The sequence below is a fragment of the Danio rerio genome, chromosome 15 (assembly GCF_049306965.1).
Source record: "Danio rerio strain Tuebingen ecotype United States chromosome 15, GRCz12tu, whole genome shotgun sequence".
Taxonomy (NCBI): Eukaryota; Metazoa; Chordata; class Actinopteri; order Cypriniformes; family Danionidae; genus Danio; species Danio rerio.
This window is the reverse complement of record NC_133190.1, coordinates 5,293,883-5,313,789: the sequence shown is the minus strand read 5'-3', so window position 1 is coordinate 5,313,789 and position 19,907 is coordinate 5,293,883. Positions and strand designations below refer to the sequence as shown.

At 35.9% G+C, this 19,907-nt stretch overlaps 2 protein-coding genes across 2 annotated transcripts in view; one reads left to right on the top strand and one right to left on the bottom strand.

Moving 5' to 3' along the window:
• brwd1 (bromodomain and WD repeat domain containing 1) overlaps nucleotides 1–19,907 on the top strand; it is a 1,114,832-nt gene that overhangs the window by 842,370 nt on the left and 252,555 nt on the right. The window lies entirely within an intron of this gene.
• Nucleotides 1–19,907, bottom strand: part of abcg1 (ATP-binding cassette, sub-family G (WHITE), member 1) — a 45,754-nt gene that overhangs the window by 1,502 nt on the left and 24,345 nt on the right. The window contains 12 exon segments of the mRNA NM_001110454.1: nucleotides 1,993–2,111; nucleotides 2,208–2,366; nucleotides 2,878–2,978; nucleotides 3,075–3,243; nucleotides 4,350–4,451; nucleotides 4,527–4,675; nucleotides 6,359–6,473; nucleotides 8,648–8,771; nucleotides 11,108–11,253; nucleotides 12,731–12,781; nucleotides 16,990–17,122; nucleotides 19,201–19,318. Coding sequence (NP_001103924.1) covers nucleotides 1,993–2,111; nucleotides 2,208–2,366; nucleotides 2,878–2,978; nucleotides 3,075–3,243; nucleotides 4,350–4,451; nucleotides 4,527–4,675; nucleotides 6,359–6,473; nucleotides 8,648–8,771; nucleotides 11,108–11,253; nucleotides 12,731–12,781; nucleotides 16,990–17,122; nucleotides 19,201–19,318 — 1,486 coding nt within the window.

The following is a 19,907-nucleotide window of genomic DNA, read 5'->3' as shown; positions in this document are numbered from 1 at the left end:
CCTAATTAATTGCTTCAGGTGCTGAAATCTGCAGGAAGGTGGCTCTCCAGGAACAGGATTGAGCCTTACAATATCCTGAATGTTCTCCTAAACAGCAATAAATGTTTAAAGCTAAAAGTTTTCTCTTAAATAAACACTTTTTAGGGGGATAGGCTCAAATTTACAAGTCCCCTAAAGTTAACAACTGAATTTTGTTGTTTTTTTAATCCACTTTTTTAGCTTAGCTTAGCATAAATCATGTAGCTGTATCAGACCATTAGCATCTCGTTCAAAATTAAATAGAAACATCAAATGAATTGAGAATTTTCTTATTTAAAGCTTGACTCATTGCTAGAATGTTCTAAAAAGTTGCTACTTTCTAGGCCGATACAGCTAGTTTGAACGAGCGAGATGCTAGCAGTCTATTCCGATTCAATGATTCTGTGCTCAGATATTTTGTATGTTGACCTCTAAACCCCTTCTCACACTGTTTTCTGCATGCTAGGCCCGTAGTTGTGACTTACTAAAAACAGAAAAGACGCTAGCCGTCTGTACACATATAGTCCTGTAGACCAGGGGTTCTCAAACTTTTTAGCCCACGACTTATTTAATGTAACTATTAACTACAATTTTTATGTCCTGGAGATTATGGATAAAATATGGTAATTCTTATAGTTTAATAAAATGAATTAGATTTTTGGAAATCACCAAGTAACCGCTCTCCCCTCAATGTACTGCCCTTTTCCAAGGGGTCCAGACCCCCACTGTGGGAACCACAGCTGTAGACAAGCACTGTTACTTCGCTTGTCAATTTAGTACTTGCATATTCCTATAGAGCATGTAAAGACTGACATGGCCAAGCAGGCTCATAGGAAATAAATGCCTCAGTTTGCATTTTTGCGAAACATGCCCTGCCCATACACGTTTGAGATGACAAATCCACTAGAGGGTGCTGTCTACATTTTTGTGAATCTCAATAAGTTACTTAGAGTATATTTTGTTGTACATTTCAGATACAGATCCTCCACGAAGGGCTGCAAGGTGGCGCAGTGGGTAGCACGTTCACCTCACAGCAAGAAGGTCCGTTGGCGTTTCTGTGTAGAGTTTGCATGTTCTCCATGTGTTCGCGTGGGTTTCCTCCGGGTGCTCCGGTTTCCCCCACAAGTCCAATAACATGTAGTAAGGGTGAATAGGGTAGACTAAATTGTCCGTAGTGGTTGTGTTTGAATGATTGTGTATGGATGTTTCCCAGTGATGGGTTGCAGCTGGAAGGGCATCCACTGTGTAAAACATTTGCTGGATCAGTTGGCGGTTCATTCACCCCAGATTAATAAAGGGACTGAGCTGAAAAGAAAATGAATTAATCCCCCAGTAACCACTAACCTAAACGTTTCCCTAAAACCAACTAACAGTGTTTTCTAAAGCAAATATAAGAGAAAAATGCCTTGCGACTACATGGATTCACCTTGATTTTACATTACTTTTATAAGTTTTGTGGAAGCGTGCTTAACCTGACTTGAACTCGAGTGCTCTGCATTACAAGTACAAAGTAAACTACCAAACAAACTGACTACGACAGAAAACTTGTCCAAGCAGAGGTAGATAGGTGTCGTAAACGTATTTGATTACTATTCATAAACACCATTAAGTTATTGTGTGGTATTTAATTGACATTGTGCAAAGAACTGCATGAAAATAATCCTTTATTTGTCGATTAAAATTGCTGTAAATATCATTAGTGAGAAAAGGGAACAAAAGCTGTTGTCATACTGCCCCCTAGTGATCATTCTATCCAAAATCTGCATACTGTATGTTTTAGCAGCTTCACCAAGACTGTAGGCTGAAGCTCAAAGTATTTCAAATGAGCCTGTGTTGGAGATGGCAATGGTCGCACTTTCTAAACATGTTTTACAAAAGTTAGCATTTTCAAGCCTGTATTAGCATTAAAACCATTCTGTTTGTAACTGAAAAACTATGTAAAGCAAGCATAATATGCAATTCAGAACACCTTACCTGACATAAGAAATGTACGATATCCATTGGAGGTATTTTGGGATGGTGTCAAAACTGACAAAAAAGCCTGAAAACAGCAGCACCGGGATGGCTGTAACAGGACCCACAAAAGTTGCCACCTGTCAAACAAACGCAAAGCCGCATCAATATCATTATATCCCTCTAATTATTGATTCACGTGGTATCTATCATACAAGTGCACACTGTAAAATAACCTGTAAAGATGTGGATGCTGCTCCGATAAGTAGCCCAAGTGACTGTGCAACCAGTGACGTGAGCGTCCCTAAAGCCAGGAAAAGAATGAAGCGAACCGCGTCTGAAGGCTGTGATGTCATCCAGTACACTATACTGCAGTACGCCACTGGAAACACAATCTGTCAGGCAAAAAAAAAAAAAAAAGATTTCTTTTGTCAACACAAATAGCTAATCAGATTTCTAATAATCAAATATTTAACCCTAACATTGGCTTGTAGACAAGATCTAGATCAGGGATGTCAAACTCAATTCCTAGAAGACCGCAGCCCTGCACAGTTTAGTTCCAACCAGTGGTGTAAAGAGAACCCGAAAACCATACTTGAGTAAAAGTACAGATACCTTACTGTACAAATTACTTCATTACAAGTCAAAATTGCCAAAAATTTAAAAAAAAAGATCAGCCTCGAAAAATCGATTTTACACATTTAAAATGAACATGTTAAAATCGTAAGTGAAACACGCATGAAAATACCTTTATTTTAATTGAAATTGTTTCAAAACTATGCTTCACATTCATTTTACTGTGTTCTTATAATAAAGGATTAGATTTGTGAATAATCCTTCTTAGCAGCAGAACCAACCTATCTACTTTTTTAAGGAGAAAACCCCATGTTTTATTTGTTCTCTTACCTGAAACGGGACGTCCGCCATTGTTTTGGCCAAGTAGTAAGCCTTCAGACTGTACCAGTAATTTAGATGCTCTCTCAAAAACACACCCATCTCAAGTGGAACTGCAAAAACAGAAAGAACATTTAGATAGAAAGTATTCGTCAGATGCTTGTCTCTAGAAAGAATATGATGTTTGTTTGTTTTTTCACCAGACTCACAGGTGAGAACGGTGGGCATCAAAGCTGCAAACATGAGGAACAGCATGGAAAAGAACAGGAAGCCGGAGTTGCTGAGGACTTTCTTGGCCTCGTTGCCGATGCCCAGATACAAAAGCCCAATCAGAATCCCGATGCCAAGATGAGACATGATCCGCAAGTGTGTCAACACCTAAACACAGAAGATCATAATGTATTTATGTATAGTATAATTTTTTTCTGAAATAGAAAGTCTTCTTTCTTTCAGTTTGGCTGGAATAATAGCAGTTAATTTTTTTTATTATCATTAATTTAAAGGTGATCATTATTAGTTTCCTTAATTCCCTTTTTTTCTCGATCGGCTACAAATCAAACCACTGTTGTAAAATTAGTGGACTCATTCATTCATAGTCTCTTTATTATTCTGGGGTCAACACAGTGGAATGAACCGCCAACTTATCCAGCATATGTTTTACACAGCGAATGCCTTCCAGCTGCAACCCATCACTGGGAAACATCCATACACTCCCATTCACATACATACACTTTGGACAATTTAGCCTACTCAATTCACCTGTACCACATGTCTTTAGACTGTGGGGGAAACCTGAGAAAACCGACACGATTGCGACGATTTTATATTATATTATATTATATTATATCATATTATATTATATTATATTATATTATATTATATTATATTATATTATATTATGTTATATTATATTATATTATATTATATTATATCATATTATGTTATATTATATTATATTATATTATATTATATTATTTTATATTATATAATATTATATTATATTATACTATATTATATTATATTATATTATATTGCATTATATTATATTATGTTCATAATAACATCACAATTTGGCTTGTTTTTAGACTGTTAAATATCTTTAATGTAAATACAGTTTCACATGAATCAATTTCAAATTAACATTATGACAGCATTAATTTTGATTATTATTATTATTATTATTATTATTATTATTATTATTATGAAAAAAGCCATTGAAGTTCTTATTCTGTACATTATATTATAAGTGGACGTATACTAATATATTTACTACATCACAATATTGATATCCTGAACACTTAAAAATACCACAAATAATGATTTATTATTGACATTTTCAAAGTGCTTTTTAAGTATTTTCAGATAATTGTGTAGTTGTTCATCGCAGGAATAAAAGGCCGACTTTATTTTCAAAACATTAACATTTTCACATGAATCTGGCCTACAAAGCCTGAAGTCGTCCAGCAGGTGTCAGTGTTGTTTACCGAATCTCTCATGATGCTGAGGAAAGTTCTCTTGAAGAGGATGCAGAACTGCGTCAAACAGCTGGCAGAGAAGCTGTGGCATCCCTCTGAAGATGAAGAGTCCTGCAGGAAAAACAGCCTTCATTACTGTCTGCTTGTTGTTTAATTCACTGTAAAATGGTGTTTCTGTATACACACCTCATCGGATGGTCTATGCCACAGGAATGGATTGTGGACTCCGTTGCCGTTCATTTCAGTTTTGTAGTCTTTCTCGCACTTGTGCTCCTGCACAGCTTTCACCAGACGAGCTGTCTGATCACCGTATTCACCAGACGCCACCTCCATTACTGACAACACAACACAAACACACACTGAGACTGAGAGAACTCACATTTTCATGTTTTTTATTAAATATAATTGTATAATTATAAATATATAAAATGTTTTCAAAATTAATATTAGTAGTAGTAGTAGTAGTAGTAGTAGTAGTAGTAGTAGTAGTAGTAGTAGCAGTATTATAACAATAACAACAATTTTAAGTGTTGTTGTAATTATTATTAGTAGTAGCAGTATTATAACAACAACAACAATAATAATTGTTGTTATTATTATTATTATCATCATCATTATCATCATTAAAGCACACTGATTATATTACATTATTTAATAAGTAGCTAAAAACAATATTTAACAATGCATAATTATAAAAAATATTATTATTATTATTGTTATAATGATGATGATGTTGATAATAATAATAATAATAATAATAATAATAATAATAATAATAATAATAATAATATTAAAAAAAGAACAACAATAAGGCCAATAATATGTATTAAAGCTATTTATATTATTATTTTTATTATTAAAATACAGATTATATTTTATTAAATTATTTAATAAGTAGCTGAAAAAATATTTTATTATTGTATAATTATTCATTTATATTTGTAATTATTGTTATTACTATTATTACTATTAAAACAACAACAATGCTTATAGCAATAACACAAATAATAATAATTATAATAATACTCATTATTGTTTTTTATTGAATAATTATTAATTAAAAGATTGTGAAATGATTGCGGAATGACTGCAACGTCACAAAAATAAATTAATTTTAAAATAGAATAAAAATAAAAAAGGTATTTTTAAAAACTACTGTATTTTAATCAACTAAATCCAGAGACTTACAACAAAAAAAGCATCTTAAAATCATATCAAAATCATTACTTTCCTGTAAAATTTGTATTATTTTTCTAATATTTCTCAAATGCTGATTTGAAATAGTTTTTCAACACATTTTTAACACAATAGTTTAAGTAACTAATTTGTATTGTTTTTGCCATGATGACACACATAATATTTGACTAGCTGTTTTGCAAGATACTAGTACTCAGCTTAAAGTGCGATTTAAAGGGGCAAATTCAATTACCAGGTTAATAAAGTTAACTAGGCAAGTTAAGTTAATTAGGCAAGTTAGTAAATAACAGTAGTTTGTTCTGTAGACAACAGAAGAAAAAAAAAACGTAAGCAGGCTTATATTGTTAACCTTAACAGGTTTTACTTCTAGAAAAGAAAAGTATAATAGGAAAATATCCTTGCTTTGTTAGGGGCTGATCACACCGAATGCGTTTTTTGCTGACAATCCCAGCCTAGCCAAGCTGGGAGTCCAGCCAAAACCAGCTATATCCAGCTTAAACCAGGCTGGTCAAGCTGGTTTTAGCTGGATTTGGCTGGTAATTTTCCAGCCTGACCAGCTAAGACCAGGCTGGAAATGGCTGGAAACCAGCCTGGAAGTGGCCAAAACCCCTCTAAAATTAGCCTGGTCGACCAGCTAAAACCAGCCAACCAGCCTAGGCTGGATTAAGCTGGATTTTTCAGCAGGGAGGTCAAGACAGAACAAGATGTGAGGCGACAACACAGTTGTTGTCGTCATCTCTAGTTGTTTGGCGTCAGCTTGGTGTATCCTGGCCTTTCAGCTGTATGTTGGTGTAGTGAGGGTGATTTAGTGTTTTTCTTACTGAAGTCTGCAGGGTTGTGATATGTGGGACAGCTGAGTCCCAGATCTCGCAGATACGGGATTAAACTTGACACTTTTCCTCTGTAAATACACTGGCCTTGACTGAGGACATAAAGCTGGAACAAAAAAAAGTCACAACAGACATTCTTCAGCATAGTGGTGTGAATTAAAGACATAATGTGTACATTTTTTTTCATTCAAATATCCAAAAACTACTAGAACGGTGTTTAATATTTTGCTGACTTGCATAGTTTTGTTATCCCAAATGTTTCGAAGAATGTACAAATACATGAAAATAAGCCATTTCACTTGTGAGAACATGTGCTGTGTGTTCATGCTAATGACGTCAAACACACTTAATATCAGGTTTTGTTTTGTTTAAAGCAGGGGCTCTCAACTGGTTTGGCCATGGAACCCACATTTTTACAGGGTCTTCAACCCGCGGCCCAAATTTTAAGGAACTTTAATGTAATTTTAGGAATTATAATTCATTTGTATTTGCTTGTTAACATACACAAGTAGTGACAGAAGAACATAAATCAGAAGAACATCACCAAGACTTACAAATAAACAATATTTATCACTGTCATTTAACAAAATGTCTCAAATTATATAAATATTACAAAGTAAAAACGACAAATGTTTGGTTTCTAAAAGTGCTCTTGTGAGAGCACATCACCACATACGACACACTGAAGTTTTAAGCCTTTTTTGTCGTCAATATATGTAAATCCATACTTAACATATTCGGGGTTGTACTTGCGCTTCGACATATTTGTTGTTATAATCAAATGAAATTTCACATGTCAAACAGTACAGTTGTCACTCGCGCATTTCAAAATAAAAGTCTTATACAAGCAAAATAAGTTAAAAACTAAACATTTGTTGTTTTTTTTTGACCACACACTCTGCGACCCACTGAAAATGTCCCCGCGACCCAGTTGAGAAACACTGGTTTAAAGGGCTCCTATATTTTCCAATTTTCAAGATGTAATAATGGAATACTTTAGCTCATTCAACAACATGATTTCTGTAGCCTATATGCTAATTTTAAGCGGCCACCATTTTAAAGAACCAAAGCGAGGCTGCGGTGGGAAGAAACCCGGAAGTATAGGAGCAGCACTGTAAACATTGCAGTAACATGCTGTGGACTACAAACCTCCGGCTGTTGCCGAGATTTAAAAATGCAGAAATGGTGTAAACATCACTTTAATATTATACAGTAAGTTTAATTTAAACACTTTTTTTTTAAAGCAAATTAGGCGTCAAACAACATTACAATCTCTGTAGGAGTAAGATGCTCAAGTGTCCTCTTAGGCTTCAGTTCATGGCACCAGTTAAACACCGTGAGGACACTTTCCTGCTTCAGTCTATGTAACCCGGTGAGTGATAAAACACTGCAGTCCTCTGTAGCACATCCTCGTGTTGTCTGTAATAGTGTTGTCCCGGTACTGAAGTTTTAAAACCGGTTAACATTGAAGCGCCGCCGAGCGCAGATGACTTGACTGATCTTTACAGCTGCTTCGCACTTCAATCTACGAGTATCTGTGTTTGCACTCAGATTACCGCTCTTCACCCAGTGCAAACACAGATACACAGAGACTGGAGCGCGAAGTAGCCGTGAAGATGTCGAGTCATCAAGCAGATCGCTCCGCTCATGTGTGTTTGTGCTCAGTAAACAGCGGTGGGTGAACTGATGACTTTCTCGGCCAATCACAAGCATTTCTGTTGAGCACGTGAACACAATAGCAAATCAGTGCTGTTTTAAGAAAGCAATCAACAGTGCCTTACATGTTAGTGTGAAAATACCGTTTTTTCTTTTAATTCAGTATCATGACAAGTCTAATATAGTGAAAGAATCAGTTTATTACTTAGAGTTTGATGAATGGCATCTAAAACGTGTGTTTGGGAAAGAAAACGTTAGCTAACTAGTGCCATTTTCCTTAACTTAGCTGAAAATGAGCTCTGATATCCCTTTTTATTTTCACCATTCATTCAGAACGAACCTTCGGGTCACTCGGAAGGCGGTGGAATAATACATTTGTGTCACTTTATCTTCACTGATAAGATATACAGCCAAGTGCACACTTGCGATACTTCTGTGTTTCTTCCAACCACAGCCTCGACTTCGCTTTTAAAAATGGAGGCCGCGTGAAATCAATCTATAGGATGTAATAAAGATCACAGCACCAATGAATCCACACTCATCAAATTACGCCTTTGTTTGTTGGCAACATGCGCCCTCTAGTGGAGAAAATTTACATTTACACACTTCAAACACAACTATTACCTTGTCGAAGAGCTCGAAGACTTTAGCGCTGGGCTGGTGTATTGTGCAGATGACGGTTCTTCCACCCTGAGCGAGAGCCTTCATCAGAGACACCACCTGAAAGCAGGAGGACGAGTCCAGGCCACTTCATGAGGAAAAAAAAGAAGAAAAGCATCACTACACTGGTAAAAAGAAAACGTTTCAAACTGGCTTACATCAACCATTCTTCTATAAAACCTCATGTGTATAAGAACTTTGCATTCTAAGGCCTCTTCACACTGATGCTGTATGTCCATTGCTGAGGACAATTTGAGGCTGTAGCTTTAATTGTAAAATATGAAAATGTTTATTAGAAACACCTTAGATCATCTTAAAGGGACAGCTCACCAAAAAATTATAATTCTGTCATCATTTAAATCCCTTTTTTTCTGTTGGACACAAAAGAAGATATTCTGAAAAATGTTGCAACCACTAACATTCATAGTACTTGTTTATCTCACTATACAAGTCAATGGTTACAGCCATTCAAACATTTTTCAAAATATCTTTCAAAACATCTTCATAAAAGTTTGGAACCACTTGGGGGAGAGTAAATAGTGAGCAAAGTTAAATTTTTGGGTGAACTATCCCTTTAATCCTGTTTAGCCCGATTAGCCAATAAAGGCGTACCTAATAAAGTGCAATGAAGCAGTGTGTTCAAAACACCACGACATCATTGCAGATGCTGGCACGCAAGCTGCTGATTGGCTACCTTGCTAACGCTGAGGGAATTGCTATTCCTTCGAGCCATAAAAGTGTCCTACTTACCCAAACACAACCGTGTGACATCATCATATGATAATGCCACGGCTCTAATGTAACCCGTAAAACTTCCATGAAGGAGAATGTGTTTATCCCTGGGTAAATATGGCAGTCATTTTAATGTTCTACACTGGAAAAGTATCTGTTAATTAACGTTTTCCATATTTAGTGATTCACAAGTGTTTTCCATTTATTTATGGTTGTGAATTGCATTATGGGATGTTGATCTCTGCTCTGTCAACGTTTGATGTTGAAAATTCAACTCTACAGTTTAACAAAATGACTTTTATTGACATTTTAGTAGTTTGAAATAATATAATGAGACATAATAATAATATATAGGCGCAGTGGGTAGCACGTTCACCTCACGGCAATAAGGTCGCTGGTTCGATCCTCGGCTCAGTTGGCGTTTCTGTGTGGAGTTTGCATGTTCTCCCTGCGTTCGCGTGGGTTTCGTCCAGGTGCTCCGGTTTCGCCCACAGTCCAAAGACATGTGGTACAGGTGAATTGTGTAGGCTAAATTGTCCGTAGTGTATGAGTGTGTGTGTGTATGGTTCCCAGAAATGGGTTGCGGCTGGAAGTAAAAACTTGCTGGATAAGTTGGCGGTTCATTCCGCTGTGGCGACCCCGGATTAATAAAGGGACTAAGCTGACAAGAAAATGAAATTAAATTAAATAATATATAGAGAATTAAGTCTGTAAAAAAATACAGAAAGTGTACTATCAGTTTATTACAAGGTTTTGTAGTGTAATATACAACATAAACCCAGACAATACATCACTTAAACTATTAAAAACGTTAATAAAAGTCACTTTTTTTTTTACTTTTCAAGCTTAAAAGTTGTTGGAAGAAAGATCAAGCTCCCATAATGCAATTCAAAAGCATAAATAAATAGGCTAAACATAAAAACATGAATCATAAAATACATAATCTTGCTAATTTATGGACATTGCAGGTTATGTGTTCATTTAACACCTGACAGTATTGTAAATCAATCTCCTCATGTGAATTAATAAATCTTACCTTACCTATTATATAAATGTGATTTACATTTTATGCAAGATAATTTAAGCTAGTTGGCACTCTCCAGTGAATCTGAAGTGCGTTTTTGTTTTTAGAAGGAAATCCCTAGAGAGAGAGGAAAAGCCTAATAGGGTCTCTAGAGACCAGGTCTCAACCGTCCAATAAAACCCCCACTGACAAAGCCTGTACTGTAAATGAATTTGCCATTAAACTGCAACGAGAACATAACTGCTTTCACAAGAGATATATTTGGCTCGAGAAGGTCATTTAGAGCATCAGATCTGATAGTCCGCCTTGTGGAAATGTGTTTCATGGTCATTAGTCAGCACACTGCAAAAAAATAAATAAATGCTTTTCTTGCTGTTTTGGTCTTGTTTCTCATACAAATATCTAAAAATTCTTAAATCAAGAAGCATTTTCTAGACAGGCAACAAATACTGTCTTGTTTTAAGAAATAGTGAGTTTTTTGTTAAATCAAGCAAATTAATCAGCCAATGGGGGAAGCAAAATATTCGCTTTGAAAAACATATTGCTTGCTCTATTGGCCCTATTATTTAGCTTGTTTTAAGAAAAAAGTAAAAAAAAAATTATTTCCTTATTTATTTTTCAGGTTTGCTTGTTACGCTGTAAACCGTGAGCTCAGATGGTTTACTCACCTGGTGGGCTCATCAAAGAACATGACAGGCGGGTTGTTGACCAGCTCCAGGGCGATGGCCAAACGCTTCCTCTGGCCTCCAGAGAGGTGCGATGTGCGTGTTTTGGCACATTCCAATAAGCCAAGAGCCGTCAAGATTTCCCGAACCTACAACAGCAACAGTATTATCAAACACTGGAATTAGACACTACTTTTGGGTCAATACTTTTATGTTTTTTTATGTTTAGATGCATGGGGGAAGTTTTGGCCTAATGGTTAGAGATTCAGAGCTCTATTTTAACAATCTAGGTGCAAAGTCTAAAGCGAAAGGCACAAAAGGGCATGTCTAAATTTATTTTTGCTATTTTAAGGCCAGAAAAATACGTTTTGCATCCCAGCACATGGTCTAACAGGGTTGTGTTGATTCTCTTAATGAGTTATGGGTGTGTTTTGAACATAACATGCATTAAACCAATCAGAGTCTCATCTCACATTTCCTTTAAGAGTCAGTTGCGTCGCTCCATGGTGCATTCGCTATTTACATGGTGGACTTTGTAAGTGGAAAAACAGAACGCTTCACTAGTGGGAAAACAGGTAAACAGAGCATCTGCAGCGCAAGGATAAAGAATGAGTCTCCTTCATTCAGCCTCTTTACTTTCTCTTTACTTTCACTCCTTTATTTTCATGAATAAGGAAACATCCATTAGCCTGCATAAATCATTTAGTTTGTTAAGCGCAAATATTTGTTTCAAAACTATTTCTAAATTCAGTTCTAATTTCCAACAAATAATGAATAAATGAAAAATAATAACAAAGTGTGTTCAAAAAACTGAGTTGTATCCAAACACATAATCTTCCATATGGAGATGCATACGTCTCCAAAACCTGAGAGGTGGACAAATTTAAAATTGTTTTTAATAAAACAAATATAAATATGAATATAATAAATAATACTGCTAATAATAATAACATTATACAAATGCAAACTTTCATGAATGAACTGAAACAGACCAGCACACCCATGAGTCCACAAAGTGGCACAAATTAATTTGCTATTTAGACAGCGCAAAACATGAAAATTAGGGTTGTGCTGGTCTGAAAATCGCAACAAATCGCGCCATACACATCTTGTGCCTTATTACGCCGAGTGTATAATAGGGCCCTCAGACTTAAAACCCAAAGAATTGAACAATGAAAATTTTCAATTGACTCATTCCAGAATTACATTTCAGGCATTTTTTTGGAGTACATAAAGTACGTTTGAGTACATTGCAGTCATAAATTATTCTTAAACTTTTTAAAACAATAACAATGACATTTTCCAACATTTTATGCTTTATCTCACAATGCTACCCTTAAATCACACACCACATGGCATGTCTAAAACTGAATTGTGTTTTCTTATAATTATTGTTCTCAAAAAAGTTTAAATATCCTTACAGTTCTTTTCTAACCCTAACAGAAACAGAATTGACAGTAACACAGGGGACATTTCCCAACATTTTATGCTTTATTTCACAATGCTAACCAGACACCACATGGCATGTCTACATGACATAAGGGCACCTCTGACTGACCTTTAGCACAAAGGTGAGGCTGTACATACATAAAACCATGCGCAAAACTTCCCACGGCTCTCACTTACCATTTCACGTCTGCCTTCATCCTTTTCCTGGAGTTTGAGATTAGCTGATACCTGAGCAGGGAGAGTGAGCGATTTAGAGCATGATGTGCATTAGCTACTGCAGCTAACGCTAACAGAGGGATTTGCACAAACTCAACAAAGCAACAAACAATTGAGTCAAACTCCAGCGAAGCTAGCAGTGAGAGCTTATCACCTGCTTTGCTGTTTGTCAATTTACATTATATTTAGCATGCTTGCTGACTTTTCCCATTCATTTTCATTCATTTTTTAGCAAAAGAAAACAACTTATGCTGCTTGATGTTGTAAACTGTCATTTCATATCATATTGTTTAAATATATTTGATTGCCGGTTGACTAATAAGAGGCAAAGAATAATAAATAAGATGCCACAAAAAATACCCAAGCGATAGTCAAAATGTGAACCGACTACTGTAGTAATTTATAGTAAATATAGTGTTTTTGAACCACACTAGAAGACACCCTGTATATTACAGTATGCTGCAGTGTTGTAAATAATATAATATATACAGTTTAATACACATGTATACACTACACTCTCAGAAATAAAGGTACACATGCTGTCACTAGGGTGGTACCTTTATTAAAAGGTACATGTTTGTACTTAAAGGGTACATATTGGTACCTTAAAAGTATATATTAGTACCTAAAAAATTTAAGAGGAACACTTTTGTACTTTTTAGGTACTGATATGCACCCTTGAGGTATTAATATGGACCTTTTCGGTATAAATTTGTACATTTTGAAAAGGTACCACCCCAGTGACAGCTCGCATACTTTTATTTCTGAAAGCGTAGTGTATACTATACAAGTGTATTATACTGTATATGTTATATTATTTACAACACTGCCGCATACTGTAATATACAGGTTGTCTTTAAAAGTCTTAACATGTCTTAAATCTCAAAATCTAAATTTGAGGCCTTAAAAAGTCTTAGATTTAAGACCTACAACACAATACTTCAGTTTTTTTATTTTTTAAACAGGTCTTAATTTTCCTTTACTCGTAAATTGCTACCCAATCTGGCCAAAACCCATACAATCATCAACAATCCATCTCAATAAAACTCTAAACTTTTTATTTAAAAAGGTCATTTTTAACTCTATTTATCATAATGGTTTAATCATTTCCCTAGAATGACATTTCTTTAAAAGTGTTCCATGCATGTAGATTTAGTTTATTATAGTTTTTAAAACTTTTAAAACATTTCTTAATTTTTTATTTTATTTTAAAGAGTGTTGGAAAAAAGTGTATGGATACAAATAGAGCTTGCTTGTTTTTACACAATATTACAAATATTTTGCTATGAAATAAAATCTAAAATATGTAATTTTTAAATTATTTTTGTAGTATTAAATGTATTATATTGCAATATATATTTTTTTATTTTATAAAAATCTTTTCCATCTGGGACATTTGAAAAATTTCTTAGCCTTTAGCCCTTTATGAGTCTAAAATTTCATTCATAATGGTCTTAAAAAGGTCTTGAATTTAACTAAACCAGCAGAAACCCTTAATATGGAGAACTGATAAACTGTAATAAATACTGTCGAATACTTTAGCTTTTACTACAGTAAACAGTGGTTTATTGTAGTATATATGCCATAGCAACAGTAGAATCAACCACAACAGATTAGTTCTTTGAGTAATTTACAATAGTATGGTTCAAAAACACTATAGTGTTTGTCATAAATAACTATAGTTGTTGTTGTTTTCATTTGCTAAACAATGCAACAAAAAGAAATGATGTGGAAAAATATACAGTACTGTGCAAAAGTCTTAGGCCCCCACTTACATTTGTTGTTTAAGTGAGGGTATAATAACATTAAATATTACTTCTCATTCTATACAACCAGAAAATACAGATTCTAGTTGGATTTTTTTAAGCATGCATTCAAATATTCAGAGATCGGTTGCTGGCCTCCTTCAAATGCGGAAATAAATCAGATATAAATCAGATATGTGACAATGCGACTGTCATGTAAACAGGCAGATCAGATTTAATGAGGCATTTCGTTTTGTACATCGTTAAACCTGTGACAATGTGGTACTTCTCTGAGGTTTAATGACATAGAAAGAAGAGCGTGTGTGGAGACACTGATACAGTAAACAACAACAGAGGAAACATGGAGGAGTAAAGTGGTCAGTTGCCACAATTTGCTCCCACCAGACCTGAGATCTCTCTCATACCCACAAATTCCTCTGAATGGTGGAAAACCCCATATATAAACCACGGGCGCAAGCTGCGATGATGTCCTTTTCCCTCCTCTTCAGCCACCACCTCAAATTCATATAAAAGTTGGGCTAACTTCGGATATTTCGCTAAAAGCAAGACAACTTCTTTCATCGTGGTTAGTGTGGCGCAGATGCTAGAACCCTCCTTTATGCATGCGCAACATCGTAAATTGTATGGCAAGTGTAAACGCATGAATTGGATATGGGTCACAATTAAAAGAATGTGTAAACAGACAGAAAAAAAAAAAAAAAAAAAAAACAGATATAGGCAACAAATTAGGCATCAAGACCTGACAGTGTAAACGGGGCCAGAGTTTCAGTCTTGGTTTAATGTACATTATTGCCAGTGGTGTTGTCAGTATTGCCTGAATTAAAGGGATTGTGAATGCCGACAGGCATTAATTAGTCATGTGATTCCTATTAGAAAGCACCTAATTTGTAATAGATTTATTTTTCAGCATGATAATGATCCCAAACACTCTGCTAATGTAATGAAATCATATTTGATGTAAAAAAAACTGAAGAAACAAAGACAGTCATGAAATGGCCTCCACAGAGTCCAGACCTCTTTATTATATACAGTGTGTATAGGCGATATTATAGGCAATTTGAGATTCACCTGAAGAGAAAAGGAAAGATAGAACAGGCTGAATGTAAGGAAGAACTGTCTGAAATGTTGAAAGATGCGTGATAATAATTAGCACATCATTTCAGAAAAGACCTAATAAAAAAGTTCAAGCTGTTGGTTCATGCTAAAGAGGTCATGTTAAACCGACTTTTGATTCCATAAGTAATTTTGTTCTGAATGTACATATTTCCCATATTTTCTGTTTGTATAGACCTTTTTCTTGGAACGCAAAATTACCCATTATGCTTTGCGTGTATGCGCAAGGAGAATGCGAAGAACTTCCGGTCGGCAGCTGATGCATGTAAACAGTCACATTTGGACAGCTTTGAAACAATAGTTTTAATCTATTTTACCTGCTTTTATCCTCTTTGAACTATTACTGTTGTCCATCAGCACCATCTCCTGGACTGATCATTTAATGAAATGCGATCTAATAGGATGGAAAACAGCTGCTGTGAGGCATTTTCCCCTCGTTGTCAGACGGCATCTTCTGCAGTTTAAATGAAGCCTTGTCATCGCTAAAGTCAACATTTTCTCTTTATTTCAAATATATAACCAGCCCAAACAAATGTAGTTCACCAAAATGTTGGACACACACATGAAAATATAGGCTAGTGTCATTTCAAAATGACAGAAAAACACAAACCGTGGTAAAAACAACACACGAAATAAAACACAAACGGCTCGCGATTAGAATGAACAGCAAGTCAGCCAGCAGAGGATCAATAACAGACTTTTATTGGTCATTTTTGTAAATTGCACGACTTTCATACCTGTTAAGTTTCATGCCAGTACTCTGGTTTGCTCTCTCTCTCTCTCTCTCTCTGCGCTGAGCTAACAGCTGACAGGCCGGGAACGCACACACACACACTACACGTGAACTACAGTAGGAGAACGTTTTTCTCGTATTTCTGACGCGCTTGAACCACATGTGACCGATTATAACGGCTTTAACAGACACATTTCTAAGTTGTGTGTCACAAAAACGCTCTGTTATCCATTAAAAACGTTATTGAAACCCATTTTCGGAGCGCAAATTACCAGTTGTACATGCTGTAAACGGAAGTTTTTCGCATTCTACCGGAAGACGCTGGTCGCTATGGCGCCCGCCATGCAGCAGCCATGAAAAAGGTCTATATTACAGTTAGGTATATAGTTCACCCAAAAGTAATGACCCTGCACTTAGCCTCCAAAAGCTGGTGGTGGAAAATACTTTTGCACAGTACTGTATATATCGAAAAAAAAAAAAGTAAATTTAAACGAAGCACTAAAATGTTTGATATTCCATATCTTAGACAGAAAAACCTGGAATAGACCTTTTAAAATTCTTTGGTATTTCATAAATCGATATTCATATCAGTGTCAACAGTCACCCACCATCATGGCTTCCTGCACAGTGAGGTGCGGGAGGAGCATGTCATCCTGCATGATGTAGCAGGACACTTTCCTGAAAGAGCGCAGATCTCTTGGATGCCCGTTAATCAGGATCTCCCCCTTCATGCCGGTTTCCCTACATGATAAAGCACAAATGTAATTTGATTTTGTAAGAAATTGCGCTGTTTTGTAAGCACTTGAGCTGTTTTGATTCAGTGTCAAGGCTAAGACACCATTACTCTATAAGGTTCAAATACAGTCGAAACCAGAAGTTTACATACACTGTAAAGGGATTATCAAACGTTTTTCTGTTCTGCTAAATAGCAGAATAATGAGAGAGAGATATGTTTTTGAGAAATTGTTATAACTTTTCTTGAAAGTCAAGTTTACATACAATAAGATTCTTATGCCTCTGAAAAAGCTCAGATGATGATGTCAAGGGTTTGGAAGTTTCTGATTGGCTAATTGACAACATTTGAGTTAACTGGAGCCACAACTGTAGAAAAGTATTTAAGGCAAACCTCAAACACACTTCTTCCTTGTGTGACAACATGGGGAAATCAACAAGTCAGAATGAACAAAAAAGCCAGATTACAATTTGCTAAATTACACTGGGAAAAATAATATGATGAAACTGAGATTGAACTGTTTGGCCATAATTACCAATGTTGCATTTGGAGGACAAAGGGGAAAGCATCGTGTTGTGAGGCTGTTTTGCTGCAGGAGGGACTGGTCCACTTTACAGCATAGATGAAGAATCATGAATCATCATGAAGAAAGAACATTATGTAGAAATACTGAAGCAACATCTCAAGACATCAGCCAGAAAATTAAAACTTGGCCACAAATGAGTCTTCCAAACAGACCATGACCCAAAGCATACTGCCAAAGTAGTTAAAATGTGCTTTCAGGACAACAGAGTGAATGTTTTGGAGTGGCCATCACAAAGCCCTGATCTCAATCCTGTAGAAAATTTGTGGGCAGAGTTGAAAAAGCTTGTGCGACAAAGACAGCCAGCAAATTTGACTCAGTTAAAACAATTCTGTCAGGAGGAATGGGCCAAAATTCCTTCAAACTTTTGTGAGACGCTTGTGGCATGATACCCAAAACATTTGACCAAAGAAAAACACCAAGGAAATGTATTTAAACTTTTGACTGTCTAGAAATTAATTTAAAATTTAAAAAAAAAAACGCTCATTATTCTGGCATTTAGAAAATGTAAATCATTTAGGTAATACTAACGGACCTAAAATAGTAAACATTTAGTATGATTTACCTTCAGACATTTAAAAAAAAATGGTTATTGTCACACAACCAGCGATCGCTTTCCAGAGATCGCTGGTTCTCACACAAACTTCAGGACTACACTTCCGCATCTCCCAGGACTACATTTTCATACATGCACTGCTCCCAGACACCTATGCTCACACATCTGCTTGATTGCACTCACCAGCTGAACCTTGTCAGAGACTGATACAAACCATTCATAAGCCACTCTTTCACCCTTCCAGTTGGCCGAGTCTTGTTTACTGCTAAGTGACATTACAGCGCGTTTCTCCTTGTCTTGTTTTCTCCGTGTTTAGACCCTAGCCTTGTTTACCCTTGTTCTCTAGTTTAGCCGCCTGCCTTATGACCTATTGCCTGCATATACCTGTTAACACCTGATTTGACCACTGCTTGCCTGACGCTGAATAAACCTGCATATTGGATCTTACCTTCTGTTGTATGTCACTCCCACCCGGTCGTTCCTTTTTTAGAGTGCATGTAAACTTCTGGTTTCAACTGTATATGTAAATGTAATTTCCATGATTTTTCCAAAACCTTGTGGGTTTTTCTGTTTTTCCAAAACTTTTCCAGGCCTGGATAATGCCATGTCAAAATTTCATGACTTTTCCAGGTTTTCCATGAACCCTGGTACTTTCTAAATGCATTTAGAAACAGTTGAGTTCCCCCTTCTCTTCCTTCCGCTTATTCTGGAGGTCCACTTATTCTGGAATCTGATTTATGTCTCTATAGTATTACAATTTAAAAACAAATTATTTAGAATCAGTCAAAATGCTGTGTTTATTTGCAGTAGCTGTAAAAAAAACAAAAACAAAAAACAAAAAAAAACTGCCCCATCTTTTTTTAACAACCAGCTAGGTTGCCATTACTCAGCAAAATATAGACCATATGTTCTAGATGCTTGGTCTAGATAAATACAGTCATACTAACCTGTAACCTGCTAGAATGTTCATTAGTGTAGATTTCCCAGCCCCAGAGGGTCCCATGATGGCCACCAAAGCTCCACCGGTGAAGTTCCCAGAGATCCCTTTCAGAAGGGTCTTGTAACCTGACACAAGAGAGAAAGAGTCGGCCCTGTCAGAAACCTTACAACACCACAATGAGCTGTTCCTCCCAATCATATAATGTACCTGCCAGAATCTCCTGCTTACATAATGCTCGGTCTGTGATCGCAGATGAAAAGGCCTTTTTGTTTGTTCACCTTTGGGTTTCTGAAATTTTCCAGGTGAGCGAATCTGTTTGCTGCTGTGCGTATCTTTAAAACACCCCATTCTAACCTTTATCCCACCTGTTCCTCCTAGTGTACTTTTTCAGTTCCAACTTTTAAAGTACTGATGCCATAACACCTACTCCAATAGCTGCCCATTTTCTTTTGTCGACGTGTATAATGCATTCTTCATCACATTACGAAAGCTTTACGTGTGTGTTTGTCAGCATTTAACACTTCTATCTTGGTTCTTGACTATCATGCGGTGCTAACTTCAAAATGTTAACTTTAAAACTTAAACATTACCTTAAAAGTTTGATTAGTTAATTTAGTTTTTGTTGGTATAGTGAAGCCAGATAAGAAAGTTTGAAGCAGTCAACCAAATTAAGTAGTAAGTTTAAAAGCTTGAAATTGAAGAGGCAGCACAGTC